Source organism: Chaetura pelagica, unplaced genomic scaffold (genome assembly GCF_000747805.2).
Source record: "Chaetura pelagica isolate M959 unplaced genomic scaffold, ChaPel_1.0 scaffold85, whole genome shotgun sequence".
In the NCBI taxonomy this organism is placed as follows: Eukaryota; Metazoa; Chordata; class Aves; order Apodiformes; family Apodidae; genus Chaetura; species Chaetura pelagica.
In genome coordinates, this window is record NW_009953505.1 from 3,622,770 (window position 1) to 3,645,044 (window position 22,275).

At 38.3% G+C, this 22,275-nt stretch overlaps 1 protein-coding gene across 1 annotated transcript in view; it reads left to right on the forward strand.

The window, feature by feature from the left end:
- The window catches only part of DDX10 (DEAD (Asp-Glu-Ala-Asp) box polypeptide 10), a 184,051-nt gene that overhangs the window by 155,996 nt on the left and 5,780 nt on the right, over positions 1 to 22,275 (forward strand). The window contains exon 18 of the mRNA XM_009999431.1: positions 14,888 to 15,021. Within this exon, the coding sequence (XP_009997733.1) occupies positions 14,888 to 15,021 (134 nt within the window). The remainder of the gene's footprint in view (positions 1 to 14,887; positions 15,022 to 22,275) is intronic.

Below are 22,275 nucleotides of genomic sequence, written 5' to 3' on the forward strand. Positions count from 1 at the left end.
CTTCCTCTGAGCTTACGTAGATATATGGAATGGAATATCTCTGGTCAATTTTGCTGCCTCTCTAACTCGGCCTCCTACGGGGGGTGGTCACAGATCTCCCCGTAGTGTCTGAGCCAGCAGAGTAAAGATGTGACCTTGGAGTCCTGGCAATAATACAAACATTCCTGCATTATCAGTCCTAGCTTACTGAAGAAAAAAAAAATAAATTGGTAAAAGGAGAAGTGGCTTTGTCTGGGCTCAATCCAAGACAATCAGTAAACTGTATTTAAAGGAATCATGATGAGATACATTGGTTTGGCTTCTATGATCAGGTCGAGTTAAGGCAAAAATTAAAGGCCAGTTGTTTGTATGTCTTCTAATTTAATATATTTTAATATAATAATGATACATTTTAATGTTAGCTTTGTTCTTGACTTGTTTCTGCTTTTCTGGAAGCTAAATGTAGAATATATTGCTGAGGATTATTTAAAGTCTATTCTATGCCTCGAGTGCATTTTCCTCTTGGGATCATTAGGATTGAGGGTTTCTTTTTATTTTGTTCTATAATTAGAGTTATGGCCTCCTCTGAAACCGTCCCTCTACACTTTCACTGAGAGTTTCCTCTCAGAGGAACTAGGAAGAATTATCTTCCTGAGGTGTTTCATAATTGTGGGTTTTGGTGTTCACATTGGATCTGAGGTTTTGGGAAGTGTTTTAGTATGTGGCAGCAAGGTTATCATGGAGTAGATGCCTGCAATTGTGAGATGCTGGATCCAGTGACTGAGACAAGCTCCTTCCATTCCTGCATTACTTCAATTTTTGGTGCTATGTTAGATTTTATTTTCAAGCAATTGAATTGTTATTTCTAAATAATAAGTGTTAAAGATGTCAAAAGTCTGGATTGTAGTATTATTCTCTAGTTGTATTTCCAGAACTTGTTACTGTCTTAGAATAAATTCCTAGTGTCTGAACTTACCTGAGGGTACAGTTGTTGTGGGATGAGGTTCAGTGAAACAGATGACACCAAAGTGGGCAAACAAAAAGGATGTTTAAGCATGTCAATATATAGAATCGTCTGGTATCATCTAAATTGAAATACCTTGCACATATTTGTTGATATAGTGGCACTCTGGCATGGTACTATTGTCAATATGTTGCTCTGGATGTGCTGCTCACTCTTTGGGTGGTATCAGCATTTAAATAAAAATTGTAACTGGTTCCCTCAGATTTTCTTGACTCTAATCTCAATGAAACAGTACTCAGAGCAAGTGTTTTAATCTCTCTCTTTGCCTATTACATATATCACCAGATAAGAAAAAAACCTGAAATGATTAATGAATTCCTAGAGGATTTTTGCATGTTGTTAGGTGATTTCTTGTTGATGTTGAAAACCTGAGGGCTCTGAAAAGATTTGCGTCTTCAGTTGTTTTGACTTCCCCTGTTTGAATTCTGCTCCAGTTGAAAATAATGCAAAATATTCAGGTCTACAGAGTAGCACTTATTTGAAATAAAGAGAAAGCATAGTTGTAAAGCAAGCAGTTTGATGGAATATATTTAGTTGGAGGTGTTGCTGTAGCCTCCAGCCATCCAAATGTTGTCTCAAATATTTTTTTAATAAATTAAACATTTTTTTGGCATATGTTCTTATTGCAGCTACATTAATCACAACTGCAGTAAAAGAGTTGCATGCTAGCAACAGTTTTAATTTATTTTTCTTAAATGGGGATTTCATAAAAAGCCTACTCTGTTCCATATGTCTATAAGTATTGCAACTTTATAAATAAAATAATACATCAACTAATTCATGTAGCTGCCTCTTGAGTGAGACACAATGGACTTCTAGGAGAAAAGCTTGTACCTAGCAACATCTGAGCTAGGCTACATTGTGGCTGACCTAAGAATTAAGATTTTTTTTTTAAGGTGAACTAAAGGATCTTTTAATTTTTTTGAGGGTCTTAAACCCCACAAACTGTATAATGTAGATTACTTAGGGGGTAGCCACAAACCTTTGAACAACTTCAGGGGGCAAGTCTTTTAAGTTCAGTGTGCTTCCAAAAAAATAGTTGGAAGCACAGCCTACTCAGACATTCCAGATGAGTTTAGTAATTTGAATGTATAGTTTTCTTCTCATCTCCCAATAAGGAGCCTGAAAAGAAGAAGGTGACTTTGTGTTTTTTTCTGTAAATTCAACACTTCTTGCAAGTAGCCCATCATTTGTCAGTTTGTACCTTGACTTTTAGGAATGTAGCTTAATATTTTCTTGAAACAAGTCAGTGTAAATATTGTTTGCATTAAAGTGGTACCTCTATTTTATGGAACTGGCCTACTTATTTAGGAAAACAAGTGCTAAACTTGAACAGCTTGTGAAAAAGTCATGGGAAATTAGTTTGATCCTAAAGATGCCTGCTGTTATTTTTTAAGTGACTATGAATAACTGCATATTGTGCTAATATAATTAGGATTTATTTTAGAGGCCTGTTTGGGTAATTAACTAAGAACAATTGAGTTTAGTCTTCTTTTGAGCATCATCTAATTAGAATTAAATGTAAGGCAGTATAGGTAACAATATTTTTTAAAAATTACAGGCAGAACACCAGTACTTGAAAAGGCACAGAGCAAAGCGGGTCAAAGGGGGTGTCCCCAGCCATGACGGGGGTTGGAACTAGGTGATCTTTAGGGTCCCTTCCAACCCAAACCATTCTACGTGTCTAAGCAATTCCAGGCTTCTCTGTGAGCTGTAACTTGGCTGAGCTGAGCTATAACATTAGTGTGCAGTATATGCTAAAATACAGGTGCTTTGTCTTGACTAGATTTTAGAAGTTGTTTACACTGGAAATTTCATAGAATCATAGAATGGTTTGGGTTGGAAGGGATCTTTTAAGATTATCTAGTTCCAATCCCTCTGCATAGGCAAGGACACTTCCCAGTAGACTGGGTTGCTCAAAGCCCTGTGCAACTTGACCTCAAACACTTCCAGGAAATTAATAACTTCTTTGGGCAACCTGTTTTAGTGTCTCACCACCCTCACAGTGAAGAATTTCTTCCTAATGTCTAATCTAAATCTCCCCTCTTCCAGTTTAAAGCCATTACCCCATGTGCTACCACTCCATGCCCTTGTAAAATACTGATCAGCCATATGTAATATCAGGTGGTTGATATGCCTTTTGGAGCACTTAAAAATATCTTTAACATCCTGAAATGCTGCCAAGGAGCTACTTTTGTAACAAGCTAACAGCATTTCAATGTAGGCAATCAGGATTTGCTTCATCTAGGAGAACATGGACACATGACCATCATATTTTGGAACACATGACTGTGTTTTATTATTTCACTTAGAGCAGATTAAAGCAATAGACCTGTTTCCCCTGAGCCATTAAATATGGCAATACTGATGCATTAAATATTATAAATTCCTCTCTACAAGAAAACATCTAATTGGGGTAGCTATGCAGGTGTTCTCTCTGTACCCGATATATGACAGAGTAGATCACTGGTTGTCTTAGCAGACTAAATAGAAATGAGTCAAAATGGAAAGAATAGTAGAACAGGTAATTAAAAGCAATTAAAAAAATCTTGAAAATGTCATATACCAACATGCATTATTTTTGTTAAATGGATAAGCCAAATTGGCATGATAATGCTGTAGAAGATAGCAAAACATTTGTTAAACTAGAAAAGCATGAAAGGACTTGATATGTGCACAGCTCACCTTTGGTTATTTTCCTCTAAGATCTGGAAAATTCCTTGGGTCAGTGTGCAGAGGAGGGACTGTCAGGCTTCCATGTAGCTTCTGTGAGGGTCTAGTAGGCTGTTCATATGAAACAGTGTGAACCACACTTGACCTGCAGTGTGAATTATGCAAGCCATATCAAAAGCACTGAATAGATTGAGAAGGTGAGGAAGAATAGGAAAATAAAGTTAAAGAAAAAAAATTGACAAATTGATTGGCCAAAATTATCTCCAGTATACTGAATTCTGAGATTTAAGCATTAAATATTTCACATTTGCAAAATTAAATTACTTGATCTTAAAAATGGAGTACACTGCATTCCTACAATTAAATTAATTTTACATTTTAGCAATGAAGCACAAAGACCCAAGATAGAACCCAAATAGCTTTCCAGTATTTGAATTTCTTCTGCTGCTAATTATTTGATGGTAGCTCTCAGTTTGTCTGTATGCATCTTGAAAATATTTTACCTCCTTTTATTTGTGCTTTTTATGTATGTGTATGTAGCATTTCATCAGCATGTGCACAAAATGTTTGTTGTAAGAATGATGTACTAAAGAAATATTATGAAAAGACTCCTCTTTCAGGGTATTTTCTGCACAAAATCCTGCCTCCTCAGTAAATTGTAATAAGTGCTGTATGTTTTGTTACTGTCATCTGTGCAAGATACTTGTTTGCACAGCTCAGTACACACAAAAAGTATTGCAAATTTTTATGTACTGGTACATGGCAATGCCTCTGGCTAGTTACTAGTCTGAAAAGCAAGAGGAAATACACAGAATTTTCTGGTAGTACAGACTACTTCAAAGATTTTTAAAAGTCAGTTTAAAGCACAATTTGGCTGAATTGGTACTGAAACACTAGCAGGTGCTGGATTCCAGCTGTCTGATTTTCAGGAAATGGAGTGAAGTTGCTCAGTTAAATTGGAAGGTGTTGGTTTATTCTCTTGGATACCAAGTAGGTTTCTCTCCAGCAGGAAAATAGCTTTCTGGGCTTTAAATAAAGCCGTTTTTCCAAGAGAGAATTACTTTCAGCTTCTACTTAATACTGAGTATCCAGGAAATCTTTGTACATCTTATTGGTGTAAAAGGGGAAACAATGGAGAATTTGTAAAAATAAGCATGCTGACTCCAAGGAAGTTTGGTTTGGACTGTTCTGAGAAGGTATTTATCTGGTTCAAAAGGAGAGAGCTGTAAGTACTAGGCTCTCTAAAAATTATTTCTTGGCAAATGTGGAAAAAGTAATCTTCGAAGAGAAGGATTGTAATGGCAAAATAAACCCCCAAACCACCACAAAACCATCCCTTTTTTTGTGCCACATTGTCAATATGGCGATCTTATGTTTCCTGAAGCTCAAAATACTAATTCCTTTAAGCTGGGCATCCCTTGTTATTTGAGAAAGACTATTTTGTGTTGGTAATTTGGTTATGCTAGTTATTCTAGTTTCATTTCTTGCATTGAATTAATTTGAAACTGTTCATTTTGCAAGTGAAATATTTAGAGAGACAACACTTGATAAATCTGCTGCTGTTTTTTGTTGGATGAGCAGTCCTTCATGCTCACAAGGCTGAGATCTTGGGTTTAAAAGGCATTGTCAGCTTCCCCTGTCTGTGAAAAATACAAGCACTTCTAACTTGTGAGCATGCAAGCTGACACTCTGTAATGCTCAGTCAGAGATGTGTGGTATTTGTCCATGTGGTATTCATGGGTTAGGTGATAGGACTCCATAGGTGAGTTGCTTGTCAAAGAAAATGTAGTGGGGAAGTCCTGGGGAACTGCTGAAAGAGGTTTTCCTGCTTTCGACTGGAGGAGAACCAGTTGTCTGTTGGCAATTTCTGCCTTCACAGGAGAGGTGGCTGAGATGAACCTGAGCCAGGTGTGGGTTACACCACAACCCATGGCTTAATCCAGAATCAAGGTTGCATGACTTTTATATGCAGAGCAGCAAACTGATGGCTTATAGGGCTGCTGCTCTGCTCTGGGAGATGCAGCTTCTGAGAGGAAGGAGACATTTAGGGCAGTTAGGACTTCAGCCTTCTGAGCTTCATCTAGGTGCATCTTTGTGTGTCTTACTGTGATAGTCAGGAGTTAAAAAGGTTCTTTAAATGTGGTGCATCACGTGGAAAAATACAGTGAGAGTGAGGTGTCATCTGCTTAGCGGTGAGAGATCCTCAGCACCAAAGGACAGGAATTGCAGAATCTGAGGATTACTCTGATGCATCAGATATGTCCAAGAATCTGTTTGTTTGGGGTTTTTTTTTATATTTATGTCCTGAAAAAGAAAAAAAAAGTAATCTAGGCTCTGTATTGCCCAGTGATCTCATTTATCAGCCTTGTTGCCAAAGGAAGTAGTATTTGGGGTGCTGAAAGGGATTGATTGCCAGCAAGGTGGCTGAAGCCCTCAAAGATGTGGATCATGTTCACGAGTTGTGCCTTTTCATCATAACTCTGAAGAGGAGTTATGGAACAGTGACTTGAATTATGAAGTGTCTTTAACACAAGGCATTTACAAATAACTTTTAAATCTCTTTTTATTTATGCATAATGTATAAAACATGATTCTGTGCCTCTTTAATAAAAATAGACTTAATACAAAAAGCAAGTTTTAATTAAACTACTAACTGAAGATGTCAGAATACTGAACACAGATCTAAATGTACTTCTAAGTTTAGTTATATATTCTGAATTTCATGATGGATATTACGTACTCAGTGCTTTCAGAAGTCATGCATAATGTAACAAGGATTTTCACTTAACAGTACCTCTAGCAAATGTTCCCTGTGCTAATATTGTATGCCACATGGAATGTGATATAACAAATGATTTATTTCTTTTCAATAGGTCATTACATTTAATCCTCAAAATTTTGTGAAAGTGCAAGAACTCAAAAAGGAAGCATAACCCATTTAAGTCACATGCATGAGGAGATAGGTTTGTGAATGCAATCAAATCCCAACTGAATTTTATAATCAGGTGGTTCTACTGAGGCAAAAATAATTGTAGTGACTTGAGGAAGCTGAAATCCTAAACCAGACAGCTACAAAGAGTAGCAGTCCTGAAGAAAGCAAAAATGTTGTTTTTCAAGATAAATTGTTCCCCTTGCAAATTTATGTGACTTAGTGAAGGAGGACCAGGCACTTCGGGTCCACCATTTCCCAGGTGGAGAAATACTGCTGTTTCTAAAATTATAATAGCATTTAACATTGTTTCAAAGTTACAGTTCTTTTGCTTGTCTTTAATATAAGAGATGAAAAAAAGATTCTAAGCCAAAAAAGTCCCCAAGCCGTACCAAAAAACACCCAACAAAAAAACAGGGTTGGTTTTCATCTATCATTTTAAGTATTAGGTCAAGAATTGAAGATTTATGTAAATGTCTTATGAGGAAAGGCTGAGAGACCTGGAGCTGTTTAGTCCAGAGAAGAGAAGACGGAGAGGGGATCTTATTAATGTATGTAAATATCTGAAGGGTGGGTGTCAAGGGGGAGGGGCCAATCTTTTTGCAGTCATGCCATATGGTAGGACAAGGGGCAGTGGGTGCAAATGAGAACACAGAAAGTTCCACCTCAATGTGAGGAAGAACTTCTTTACTGTAAGGGTGATGGAGCACTGGAACAGGCTGCTCGGAGAGACTGGTCCATCCTACAGTCTGATGCATTTGGTGGATTGTTGTTGGAATTCCACAGGGACCTCAGAGGTGCAGTAAATGGAGTGTGTGCTTCTGTAGCTTGACAGAGGTGTGTAGTTTAGCACCCCAAGGTGTGTGCCTGTGAGTTTGGTGTTCCAGCAGTGGAATGTAGCCAAGACCACCAGAGTCTTGTGGAAGCCTAGATCCTAGATCTGCTTGCCATTTCCAAATTCAGGTGAATGACACAGAAAGCAAACCTGCAGTGAAGTTTTTGTTAAAGATATAACTGTATGATTTAAATTTGTTCAATATGAAAACAAATAATGTAGAGGTTCCTGCAATTTTTTATTATATTTTTTTTGTCAGTTTTGAATTTTACATATTTTATACTGTGTGGAAGCTGTCAGTGCTTCACAAAGACTGGAGGGGGTAGACAGTGCTGCTTCAAACAGGGGAGCCCAGCTGAAGTGAGTGGCTGTTGTGGACCTCTGCAGAGACACTACTTGGCAGTAGTTCTCCTGTTCTGCCCTCTGTGCGTGCACTTTCCTTGTCTCCACTTCTCCAGTCGCTGTTTCTCCTCATACATGGGAATTTGAGCATTTCTTGTGTGACTGATCAGTCAGTCTAGCTTAATCTGCTGGTTAGGTGTTTATTTTTTTAACCAGTGGTCTGAGTCATGCAGTTGCTGTCAGCCTCTAGAAGATACTGTCACAGTGGTTCAGCTGGTTTGTGCCCCTTACAGCACATGTGAAATCTGGAATGTTATTAATTTAAAACAAGCAGAGGTTCTGGAGAGTGATGATGTAGTGCAGAATTAGAGCCTAAACTTTACAAAATAACACTCCTGACTATTGCATACTGTCATACTCACATTTTATTTGGTGCCCTTATTTTTACTTGTAGCGAAGATAGTGCTTTTCATCAGCGTGACCTACAGAGGAAGGGTGTTGTTGGAGCTGTACTACATTCTGCAGCCAGTGGAGGTCTATTACAGTAATAAAAGCCTACGCCTTTGTATCAGTTGTGGCCAATGAATTAATTAGGAATGGCAATATGTCTACACTCGAGCCAGCAGATCCTGTTTTCAGTTTGCTCTTTCTGTTTCCAGTATTCACTAATGTGTGGCAAGTCATAATTGCAAGCAGCTTATGTAACACTGAAAGTCAGTAGGGCAAATGAGCTGTTTTTACTGGAGTTCATAATGAGAAGTAGGTTAGGCTAAAATTAATTTTCCTGACTTTCTAAGCATGCTATGATTTATTTTTAAATCAATGATACTTACATTTATCCTTCTTGTTCTCCTGTTCTTTGTTACTTTGTATGCATGTTGCAAGTATTTGGCGGCATGGGATGGGGGAAGCCATCTTATAATGATTAACAACACAGTAGATAAGTATCAACAGCTCAGTAAAAAGACCAAAAAAATTATAAAAATAAATATTTTATTAGATTTTTTTTTTGCTAACTTAATAACGGCAGGTAAAATTAAGGTATTAAGGAATGCTCTGTGAGAAAGATTCCTAGAAAAATCTTAAAAATAAACAATTCAAGAAATGCAGTTGCTGGTAAAGTTTTAGACAATTATCTGATTTCGAGAACAATTATTAAAGGGAAAAGTTAACTGTGTTTTCTTAACCAGTTGGATCCTTTCCTGGTTCTGAAATAGTATTTTGTTCATTTGGATATATTTGATAAGTTAAATTCATTGTGCAGTTTAAGGCTGAAAAACATACTAGGATTTGAGGAACTGTTTATTTTTGTTTATTCTTCCTATATTCTTTCAGACTGTGAATATAAATTAGGTTTGAGGCTGTTAGTCACACTGAAATCCCATAAGATAGCATACTCAGAAGTAGTAAATTTTGTTAACAACAGAGGATGTATACCTCCATATCTTCGTAAGCACCTGCTTAGGTGAACTGTTATTTTTCTTCTGTGTATCTGCTGTATTTAACGAAGATGGTTCTACTTAACCTATTAATTAGTAACTTAAAAATAATATAGATAAGATATATATTTTAGGAAATAAATAAAATTCTGATTGAAATCTGGTTCAACTTCAGATGGAGTGAGAGTCAACTTGACACTAACCATGATTGAAAAATAAGTAGTAATCACCTGACAAATAAGTGATGGCTCTTTTATAATTTGCTAATGTCATTATGGAAATAAATAAAAAGGAAAATAAAAAATGTGGATTTTAAATAGCTAGCATAAAATAGTACCACGTGTTGTGTAAAGTCCAGTGTAAAGGGACCATGCTTCAGAATACTGAAATAAAAACAAAAGGAGCAGTGTGTAAAATAAAAGTTTGCTGATTTTAATCAGGATCATAATTAGTGATTCAAATAATTTATTTACACTGATCTACCCTGACTTTGCTATTTTTGATTCCTTGAGAAACAAATGTAAAATTGCATGGTTTTGGTACAATATGAAAAGTTCAAGTTTGGATCTGCTCGTGCAGTGGTGTTACCATTATGTCTAGCCATGCCTAAGTTTGATCATTCAGACAGTTTTACCAAAATGTAATTTTCAGAAAGTCCAATAGAGCCATGTTTCACAAAAGCTATTCCCACCAAAGCTAAAGGCCAAGGTAATCAATCATACACTGTATGGCATCCTGTTGTTATGGATATAATGTATTATTTATGCAGTATAAAGATTTTTCAGATGTTGTTGAAAGGAACAGGCAAGTGAATGAATAACTGTAGGGTACAGTATGTCCTTAGTTGAAAATTGCTATTTCCTGGGTTAAAATTTGTGAAGATACCTTCAGCATGTTTGAGATTTGCTGCAAATAGGGACTTCGAGGAAGTAGCAAGAAATCAGTTAGAAATCTATAATATGCTAATTACACCAACCGACAGATGAGTGCCAGATCTTCTACTCTTAGTATTTGTATACCACTTGTATTTCAATTTCTAAAACCAGAACTTGTTACTCAGTCACTGTGGAAATAGGATAAAACATGTTGGCAGCACTACAAAACCCAAGGACTGTTTGAGGTGGTACAGGGTGGGTTCCTCAATGAACTGATATATTTGATGAATATAGTTATGCACAGGCTTAGGCTTTTGATAGAAAATTGCCTTACCTTTCAACTTTCCCCTCACTGCAGTTTTTCAAGTCTTGTTTTTTTTTTCTTGTGGTGAGAAAGAGGTGATAGTCCTCTTCACCATTCATTTAATAAACTGATATTTGTGCAAGAAGCCTTTCAAGACTGATAGAAATCAGTATAGCAAGGGGGGGAAAAATTGCTTCCATAAATGGTTACCTATTGAAATGGGAGTGACCTTCTTCCCTTCTCCCTGACTGTTTTTTCTAGTTGGTTAGCAGGAAAACTTGCAGTCGTACCTGCAGAGTAGTTTTTAAACTGATCTTGCTGCGCTCCCTGGCTGAAGAGATCTGCGGCTCAGAGACTTGCAGTGACAAAGGCACAGTACTGCGGTACTTACCATCCCGTGACAGATTTTTATTACTGTGTCCTACCTACTTCTTTTTGAGCCCATGTAAACTCTAAACACCTGTATTGTTTGGTGAAAAAGTGATGGCTTTGCCATTTGCCAGGTGAAGAGGTGCCTTCAGGCTGCGTGTTCCTTCGTTCTGTTTGCTCTTGATTTAATTCCTCTGTACCTGCTGCGATCTCTTCTCCCTCTTCACTGTTTTTCTCCCTCCTTCTCAATCAGCTCCAGTGCCGTTCTCATGTCCTCTTACTCTTTTCTTTTCCTACTTTTTCCCTTTTTCTACATAGCTTCAATTGGGTCTTCTCTCCACCATGGTTCCCTTTGTCATCGTTCTGTCATCTCCATCCGATCTCTCCATAATCTTCCTCTCTTTGACCCTCTCACCTTTGCCTCAACAGTTCTTTCCTCTTCAGCTTTGATTCCCACTTTCGCACTGGCCTTGTTTCATGGATTAGGCAATTCCCAAGAAAAAAGGTCTATCTTTTTTATCTTCTCTCACTGTCACTGTGAGCATCACCACTATCTGTCACTTTAGTTTATGCCTTAGCATTGCCATGGTCACTTATCTAAATCCTTCCGAATCCTCCTTTTGTCCTTTGATTTTCTGCAGATGACAAATTACATGCTGTCTTTACCAAAGAGGGGCCTTCTGTAGCTTATTCCTGTACTAACAATCCCCAGCCCTATTGCAGACATGATACTACATTTTATCACAATTCCCTGAGTAACAATAGCTCTCAGCAATTATCCTTAATTTGTTTCTGGTTTGTGGTGTTTTGCGGGTTTTTTTGTTCTTTAAAGTTGTTTTACATTATTTTAGACCTGAAAAAATGTGTTTCTTTCAATTAAGTGGTCTAAAAGACTTTGCCTCATATAAATCTTTCTTGTTCTTCCTATTTAGTATTTTTAAGACATGCCTTTTCTATTCATAGTTCACATAGATATATTTGTTATCACAGAGTATTATGATTCTCTGTTCTGACTTCTGCAGTGTCTTCTCCACCTTCCTTTAGGAATACCATTGTGCTCCTTTAGTATCTATTCAAAATGCTGCTGTGAAGTTACCTGTCTTCATGTGTCTCCCCAGGCCCTTAACTTCCAGCACCCTTCATGGCCTTTCATCTACCAGTTTCTATCAAGAGCTTAGTTTTCACCGGTTTTTGCCATATATTCACTTGCTTATTTTTCAACCACTACCTCGGTAATTTTTTGGCTGCAGATTTTCCTAACACTTAAAAAAAGCTGCTCCAGAATGTGGGAATACGTGGAAATAGGAGAGGGCAGATCTCCTGCTGTGTCACGTCTGTTGCTCATCATCTTCCCCACCTAGCTGACTTCCTTGTCCTTCATCAGCCTATATTCCTCTGTTCTCCTGTCTTCTAGGTAATCCTTAACTCTGGCTCTTTGGGGCAGAAATTATGTTTTGCAAAATGTTGTAGAAAGGGATTAATGGCTTGGGGAAGGTGGATTTGACAGAAAAAAAAAAAAAAATTAGTAATAAATGACCCTTAGAAGTGTGCAGCATGAGTCAGACACTTTCCAATTTGCTGGTTACTTGTTATTTGTGTTAAAAATGTGACTATTGCTGCTGATAAATAGGTCCTGGATGAAGGCAGACAAGGTCTTGTTCTCACAGCAAGCAATGGAGTCAATGCTGTGAGCAGCAGTGCTACTTCTGTTTTTTTTTCCCTCGCTTCTGTATGTAGAAACACCAGTAGTAGTTAAAATAACTTTCACTGCAAGGGATTAATTTGATTAATAGTTCTCTCCCTGAAAATGTGTTACTTTTATGTATGTATTTTGTACAAGCGTTTAGACTACATGACTTAAGCAGTAGAGTGAAAACATGAAAGTCTTGTCACAGGACAAGTGCTTAATTCTAGTTTTGTTGTTTCTCATGCACGGAATACAAATGAGTTACTCCAAAAAAAAGAGCCGAATTATGTGACTTAGGGGGTTTCCATTCTGATTGTTTCATGACAGGGATGCTGTTTATCTGTTCCTTCTTGAAAAATACACCAGTCACTAAGCAAAGAGTGATCTCTGCTCCCAGTCTCTGAGTGCGGTGGTGGTGGTGGGACACCTCTGCTGTGTCACAGCAAAGGAGGCAGTTCCTTCAGGCTTGTTCAAAAGTGCCATAAAGCAATACAGATAAAATTCCCTCGTGTAGGCACTTTCTTTGTGGACACATGCTCAGGTTCCCTGGAGAAGACTGTTGCATTGAAATGTTTGAACATGAAGACCACTTTAGAGAACTACTTTCTGTATTTAAGCTGACAGCCATGGCTGCTGGGAGCCTGAAAGTAGAGAGAAAGAGGTAGCGTGAAGAGAGTGTCTAAGGATTATGTGTGGAGAATGTAAGTTTAAAAACAGTGTTCTGCATTGTGATTTTCTGGGGTGTTTTTAGAGAGCCTTAGTCTTTTGGACCAATGTGTTGACATGTTTAATTCTCTTTAAAAAAACCCAACAATATAATGGGTATGCACCAATTGTATTGAAATAATAGATGCAATGGGAGAGGCAAGTAAAGGGCAAATATTTAATATTTAGAGAAACTGAAATATACTATAATTTAATGCAGAATATTTTTCAAATATGGAAATTCAGGTTACAAGAAGGTGACCTTCAAATAGTTTTCTGTTAAAGTAGAAGTACTCTGTAATATTGTGCTAAAAGATGAGCTAGAAGATATTTTTGGTAAGCAAAATAACCTATAAAAACCCATAAAATCAAAGCCAACTTTGTTGTGAAGTTGCACCTGAAGTGTCCTGTCATCAGCATGCTTTTCAGTCAGTGGTTATGTTAGGCAGTTTAGAGTGCTGGTGAGTCTGACAATGCTTTTAATGATTTTATACGCCCAGCTATACTATTACCTTAAAAACCATAGAATCATGAAAGCTGGAAAAGACCTCTAAGATCATCAAGTCCAACTGTCAACCCAATACCACCGTTCCAACTAAACCATGTCCCCTTGATAGATGGGAATAGTGAGAAATCAGAACAAAACTGAGCTTTAAATATTTAAAAATGTAAGCTTATTTGTAGAATTAAGATCACTTAAATGAGTACTGTTTTGGAAACTCAGCTGTGTGCGTGTTGATTAGACATATAAGCAAAAGGTAGAGATGTCTGTTAATTATAGTTTCTTCACTTTTCATTTTGCTTTCCAGCATAAATATGCATAGATCTAGGGTTCACATTGATTAGAAATGCCTGTAAGATTTTTGTTTGCATTTTTCTGTACCTCCTGTTTGTCTGTCAGTTTTCTTCATGCCTGTTAGCAAAAATAGATAAAAATGGTGCTATCAATTCAGGACTGTGTGATGCAGAACCTGCACCTGCAGAAGCAGTCAGATGTATTATATTATCCAAGACTTTTGTGGAGCAGCATCTTCTATGCTCTCTTTGTTAAGCTATTAGTGGAGCATTCTGCAGCTTGGAGAAACTTGGCAACAGCAGCAGCTTGTCCCAAGACATGCTACAGGGGTGGAGGGAAGCTGAGCCCAGAGAGGAGGGATGAGGGAGTCTGGGAAGAAGCCTGAAGAACGTGTATCGCTGGTGGTGGGTGGCTGAAACTCCATTAGACCAGTTATTTCAGCTTAAGCAGCATTTTGGATTTTAAATGCAAGGTCACTCGGATGACTTTTAAATCAGAGTATTTCATTAAATAGACCTTACAGCAGTGATTAATGTGTCCACAAGCTCGTATCTTTTTGCTACTTTGTTTCTGAGAGACAGTAAATCTTCATATTACTTAAACACTTTCCTTTAGATGACTTTTGATTACTTCCTGCCCAAATCTCTTTTAGATGGGTAGATTTAAGCTGACAATATTGGGAAGGTAGTATTTGAACATAAATCTTTGTGCTTCCTTTTTGAGTATAATTTCTTCAAGTTTTAACAAAGAGCCTCAGGGGAGAGCACTGATGGTGACAGAAACTATTCCATCTTCCTGGCTAGAATAGCAGTGGCCTTCAACTGTGGTTGAGGGCAATGGCTTTTGTTATGATGTTCCTATTAATGGGGTTGTGGCAAGTAACGTAGACTTGTTTGCTTGTCTTGTAACTCTCCTTTTGTCATCTGGCAGGCTGAAGAGGAAACAGTGGCCTTTCTCGCTCACAGTGGAAGCGAAGAAGAGTTTGACCCCAGTACTCTTCCAGATCCTGATAAATACAAGGACTCTGATGAAGAGCAGGATTCAGGAAGTGAAGACAGCTATAGGTATGCACACATCTTCCACCTCAATTCTGAAATGTTCTTGTGTTTTAGAAACTGTTTTGTTTACATGTTGGGAACTCATTTCACAGTAATCCTTTCGCTCCTGGAACTTAAATCCTAAGGTTTTTTGTTAGGTAGAGGCTGAACAGAAATCTGTCCTAAAGGCTGTTATTTTGTGAACCTGTCTGAGAAGGATTTCGGAGTCAGTGTTAAAATGATCTTGGTGAGACTGTTCCATATACAAAAACCTTGACTGACTTCCTGGAGGTTTCATGTGTTTCTCTGGTGGGTTGACCCTGGCTGAATGCCAGGTACCCACCAAGCTGCTCTATCATCCCCCTGTCCTAAGCTGGACAGGAATGAGTAAATATAATGAAAGACTGGTGGGTCTTGATAAAGACAGGGAGATTCCTGTCACAGGCAAAACAGACCCCAGTGCTACCACTGCTGTTATTTGCCTCAGCCTGGACCAGCAGTGGGTCCCTCTTGGAGCCAGCTGGCATTGGCTCTATCAGACATGGGGTAAGTTTCTCACAGAAGCACCTGCTACAAAAGTCATGCCACATGAGCCCAATACATTCCAGAAAGATGTTTCTGTACTGTCATGTTATGTGTTCTGTTTAAAAGAAGAAATGTTGAAGGCATTTGAGAGTTTCAATGAGCCCTCTGTACCTGTGCTATAGTAAATACATTTATGCATGATGAAACTTGATGGGTTTAGGAATGTGTTGCTCAGACTCTTCAACACTACAGATTAAGTGGAATCAAAGTTAGAAGAATATATATTCTAAAATTAACAATGTTAAAATTTTCTTCTTGATATAGGACAGTGTTTTTAATTATATAAACCAGAAGATTTTGCTTCTTGTAGTTTAACAGAAAAGCAGAGGTTGGGGATGAGAGTGTGTAATTGATGGCAGCATCCTATTCTTCAGCATATACTGCAGGAAGAGGGAGGGATAGTGCACGGAGTCCTGTGTGGGTTTTGCCATGGGCTTCACCACAACAAGAAGTCCATCTGTGTGTATCTGACAATCAGCCTAGCATGTACCAGGTTCAGAAACACGGTCTTGACACTTAAATGGGAGTATAGATGTTTATTTTGCTCTCTTCTAGATGTCTATATTCATAAATCCCTTGATTTTCACATCTGAATCAGCTAAATCCTAGTGGTTAGATTGTCCCTATCCTTGAGTCACTGCATGTTGTGGGGCAGTGTGCAGGACTGGGTGTTGGGACATGAATTTTAAAGGCTGGGCACGTAAGGCTGGTGACTATGTCCCCTGTAGCCCTTTCACCAGTGTGTTGACAAGGATGGGGAAAATGCATTGCTTTTTTTTGAGCAGCAATAATTTGCTCCTTCTTTGTGTGAGAGGGAAAGAGGGTATCTATAAGTCAATTATAGTTCCTTCTGGTTTTTCACTTCCCTAAGGTGATTCAGTATCTCCACTCCATGTAAAATGAGTGAAAAAGCTGTGTAAAACGTCAATACAGCTTTCTAAAAAAAAAACCATAAAAAGAGAGATTCTTAAACAGGATTCTTCCAATTCCTTCTGTATTTATGACCACTTGCCTCTGCCCATCATCTTAATGTTAATTATCTTAATTAGTTAAGTTCTCTTTTAATGAAGTGTTTCTTGGGGAGGGGCTATCTAAGAGGATTTGTAGGTTGCTTTTCACATGTTGCTAGAGTTAAAATATGTCTGTCCATACTTGATAAATGCTTCCTCTAGTGGTGTTCATCTATTGCTTGTAATGGAGTCAAGTTCATATCATGTCATATGATGAAACTTTATTCTTGGCTTCCCCCAGGTAAAATCAGCAATATGGTTAATATTGTCTGTTCAATATATGAGATTCTGATGAATAAAACCTGAATACAAGGCAGTAATTTGAGCTAGAAAATTTTGTAAAATCACGTTTTGTTGGAAGGGTCCATCTCTGGTCTAATATTAACTGTGAGGTAAGAAGCAGAAGAGAACTGTATTTAGGAATTCTGTGTTTGTGCATGACTTTAACAGAGGTGCCAAGAGAAGTATTTCAGGATACTAATACTTCTCCATATGGGACCATAGTGGTGCTGATTCTGTCATTTGCCTTTTGAGAGCAAATTCTGAGCTGACTTCTGTGGTAGTGTGTTACTGCAGGTAACAAAGTAGAGGGAATCTTGATGGTTATTGGTAGTTTGCTGAGTTTATTGAGAAAGTCTGAAGTAAAGCTTTGGTGAGTGGCTACTTCCCGTGTTTATTGGTGTGTATGTTGCCATGGAAGGACAGATTCCTGGCATCCATTAAGCTAATGGACAACTGAACTAGTGGGAAGGAGTTACCCAAAACCAGCCATAGGAAACCTAGTGTCACAACAGTACTAGTTAAATATTTAATTACCTCAGGCATTTCCTAATTACTGCCAAATAGTTGCATACTTCCTGTAGGAAAAAGGTTGTGGTGCTTAGTTCTGCATTTCTTAAACAAGATGTTGCATTATTTCAACTTGTAGCCCTAGCTAGGCTTAGCTATCCTGACAATACAATGTTTTCTAGCATGACTGTTTCAGAAGTATTTTGAAAACATTATAGGGTTAGTCAGTTTAAAATTGGGAATTTTTTCTTGCTTTTAATATCATTGAGAAACAATTTGTCTAGGGCAGGTCACTTCTGTCTTTTTTATATATTTATAGATCACTGTTTATATTGATTCTTTCCTCAAAGATGCCAGCTAGATTCAAGATAAGCTTTAAGAATAAAAGTTGACAGAAATGGACAGATTATTGGCAGTGGTAATCACTGCAGATTTTTAATTAATCAGTGTCTGATCTGGCCCCCTGGAGTCAGAGTGTCAGCTCTCAAGGAGAGTTAAGACTCAAAGAAGGACCTCAAAGGAGGTCAGTATGATTTTTATAGGCAGGAATGTTAGTCATGTAGTAACTTGTCCTAAGATCATGGCAGTGGCAGAGGTCTGGTAATAAAGTTCAGACACTCAAAGGGCCCATTGAGTGCTGTGTCCACTAGACAGAGTATTCCCTTGGAAAATACATCTAATCACATGTGGTAATGGATCTTGAAAAATATTTTTCTTGTTTTTAGTGTTCCAGGTTTACACATGTATATTAAATATCACATAGACACAGTTTAATCCTTTTTGGTTTTCCATTTTATTTGACTTGTCCTTATTTGAGTTACTTTTTCATGGAATATTTTCATGTAACTTCGATGCCTACAGTATTTCAGTTATCCCAAGGAGATTAGAGTTGAATGTAATTTGGACTGAAGAGAGTAACTTTGAGCACAAAATTACACTTTAACCTTGCAAGTCAGGTTAAGGATAATAGAAAGGGCTTTTTCAAGTACATAGCTAGCAAAACTAGCAATAGAGGCAATATTGGCCCATTGAGGAATGAGGTGGGAGCCCTGGTGACAGAGGATATAAAGAAGGCAGAGGTGCTGAATGCCTTCTTTGCCTCTGTCTTCACTCCTGCAGGGTCTCCCTATGAGCCCCAGATTCATATAGCCCCAGAAGAAGTCAAGATAGAGGAAGAGTTTGACATGGTAGATGAAGATTGGGTTAGGGATCAGTTGAGTAATCTGGACATCCATAAATCAATGGGTCCAGATGGAATGCACCCAAGGGTGCTGAGGGAGCTGGCGGAGGTCATTGCTAGGCCACTCTCCATCATCTTCAGTAAATCATGGGCAACAGGTGAGGTGCCTGAGGACTGGAGGATAGCAAATGTCACTCCAGTCTACAAGAAGGGCAAGAAGGAGGACCCGGGTAACTATAGACCGGTCAGCCTCACCTCCATCCCTGGAAAGGTGATGGAACAACTTGTTCTTGTCACTATCTCCAGGCACATCAAGGACATGGGGGTCATCAAGAGCAGTCAACATGGTTTTATCAAGGGTAAATCATGTTTGACTAACCTCATAGCCTTCTATGAGGAAATTACTAGGTGGATAGATGATGGTAGAGCGGTAGATGTGGTTTATCTTGATTTCAGTAAAGCATTTGACACCGTCTCCCACAGCATCCTTGTGGATAAGTTGATCAGGTATGGGTTTGGTGACCAGGAAGTGAGGTGGATTAGGAACTGTACGGATTTCTTTTTGCCATATTGTCAGGTTTTAATTTACTAAGTTTACTTTGAATATGTTGTATGGACTGTATTTCGAGATTACTTTGGAATGCCAAAGCTCATCAAATCACATTCTATAATATAATTTCTTTAAGATGATGTATGGATTTAATATATTCTATATGTTTGAAAATGTAGTTGATGATCATTTAAAATCGCAGCATTGCTCAGTTATTTAAAAGGGTGGGCTTGCAAATAAACTGCTAAAACATAAATTTTGTTATGGTTTCACATACAATATCTGCACATTCTTGTCATACAAGCCCTGCTGCATTACACAGTTACATTTTTTGTGCATTCATTTTATGAGTACAAAGTTGCAGTTTGGTTTTTCTTCCTTAAATAAAATGTTTGTTTAAATCCCTCATGTCCGTTCTAGTGCTCTGGGGATTGTAATCTCACCGAGTCACTTTTTTGGTATCGGTTTGGGGATTTAAGCTTTCCCTGGCTAATAGCAAGACATTCTTGTTGTAACAAGCGTGTCTCAAGAGCTGCCATCACTTGAAGCTTCATAACCATAATAGGAGAGGTTCTTTACTTCCTCCAAGGGGATTTTAAAATGTTTTTGTTTGTTTTTCCATCTGTACACAAAGGGACTGAACACTTTCCAGGCCAGGAGTGGATTTGGCACTCATTGCTAAGGCTAGTAATTAAGTCCAAGTGAGTGGTGAAAACAGCCAGAGCAGGTATGCAAAAGTTGGAGGAGAGTGAAGAACTGTGGGATGCTCACAAGGGCAAGAGCAGTGGGTAATATCTTACTAATGGATAGATGTGTACGATGACAGGGTGCGGGACAAAATCACAAGTCTAGCAGGCCCTGAAGGGAATGTGTCGGAACCAAGAGCCACTGGTGGCTCTGGTGTGCAGCCCAGCAGGTGGCACATAATCCTGTGCTGGCTTGGGCCTGTCTAGGGAACATCAGCCATGTCTTTACAGGCTAAATGGCTTTGGCAAGGGTGCAGGCTTAAGTACTGGGACATGATTATCCACAAATGCTGTGACTTCAGATGGTGTCAACTAGAGCTCTTCTGGGCAATGTCCCATTGTATTTTGGTGTGGTAGGACAGACCAAAGACTGCTTCTGTTAGGCAATGTTGATGAAACCACATCTTTTAGGAGTGTGTGGGTGAAAAATCATAGAATCATCCTGGTTGGAAGGCACCTTTAAGATCATCAAGTCCAACCATAACCTAAATCGCCCTCCCATGACCTAATTTACCCTTTCAGTGCTTAAATCATGTTGCTAAGCACTATATCTATATTTCTTTTAAACCCTTCCAGGGATGGTGACTCCACCACCTCCCTGGGAAGCCTGTTCCAGTGTCCAACCACTCTTTTGGTAAATAAGTTCTTTCTGATACCCAGCCTAAACCTCCCCTGGTGCAGCTTCAGGCCGTTTCCTCTCATCCTGTCATTATTCACTTTGTAGAAGAGGCCAACTCCCACCTCTCTACAACATCCTTTGAGGTAGTTGTAGAGAGCAATGAGGTCTCCCCTCAGCCTCCTGTTCTTCAACCTAAACAATCCCAGTTCCCTCAGCCACTCCTCATATGACTGATTCTCCAGACCCTTCACCAGCTTGGTAGCTCTCCTCGGGACACAGTCCAGCAACTTGACATCCATCCTTCTTGTAGTGAGGGGTCCAGAACTGCACACAGTGCTTGAGGTGTGGCCTCACCAATGCCAAGTACAGGGGCACAATCACATTTCCAAAATTCAGAAATTTTGCTCAAAGTGTTGAATTACAATAGAAATATGCTGGGCAACACTAGCTGGTATTTGCTTTAAGAGGCAGAAAATGCTTCTAAAAGGGATCATTTAAAGCAGGTATGTGAGACATAGTTTATCTTCCTTCAAGTGTCTGTAAAAATAGACCATCTATCCCTAGTTTAAGAAGTCAAAAACAGTTAATCTTTTCTCCCTCCTCCCCAGCATTTTTTTTTTAATTGGAGGAGCTACACAAATTGTGAGTTAAATTTGCCTTTGAATAAATTTTCCTTCGAGCCATACCTCTACAAGCAGAGTAATTAATGACTCCAAGCATGTAATATGAGATTAATTTTTGTATATCGAGCAACATTCATCATATTTGGTTTAAGGCTATCAATGTAAATTGTTAATGAGGTGAAAAAATTAAGTGTATCAAAGAAGGGTGGAAGAAAAGCAGCTGGATTTCTTAAATATTCATTTTGCAGTCAAATTGAGTTTCTGATATTTCTAATCCCTCAACCTCTTTAAATAAAAATGTTGAAGAAGAACAAAGTAACGATTGACCTCATCGTTACCTTCTTTAAATCTTTAATAGGTGCGAACAATCGCATTAACTCTTAGATCAGCATGGAAAAGATCTTGGACATGAGGGGAAAGGAGAAATGTCTTTAGTTCTGGTACTGTTTTGTTTGTGATTTTATGGTCAGTCACCAGCTGACTGACAGGTGTGCTTGTCAGCAGTCAGGGCTGCTTGGTTGTGTACCTTCTTTTATGAATATTGTGGGCAAATTGGAGTTTCTTATACCTTCTTCTTGTACCAGGATGCTGGTGTTGACCTTATAAGGTTTGCATGATTCTTGATGCAGTTGACATTACATTGTCTTTTGAGATGATTCATGAGCAAATCATGGTGCTGCCTCTAGCTTGTATTATTCAGGTTCTATCAGGGACTTTGTGAAGGCCAGAACTTAATGTTTTGATGGCCAGAAAAGCACCGTAGAAAACATTGTAAAATCTGTTTAAGGGTTTCATCACATTGTTTAGCTGCAAAATTGGACATGGAGATGCTGGACTGCTGTTGATAGAGATGTAGTGTTCTTATGCCATGAAAGTCTTTATAATAGTTATACTCTATCTCACTATATGAAATGAATGATGATAGAATTTCCTAGTGAAATTTGGTAATTTATGCTCTGCAGGTCAGACTAGATCTTACCTGTGGTCCCTGTAAACTTGGCAGCTACAGAAATTACCTCTAAAAAAAAAAAAAAGGGAAGAAAATTTAGTATGCCCTCAGCAAATGTTTGCATAAATGAAGGAGAAATGGGTTGAATATTTACTGAAACTCTGCAGTTCAGAAGTTGACTATCAACAATTGCAGTATGGCAACGGTCCCACAAAAGAAAAAGAGAAGAA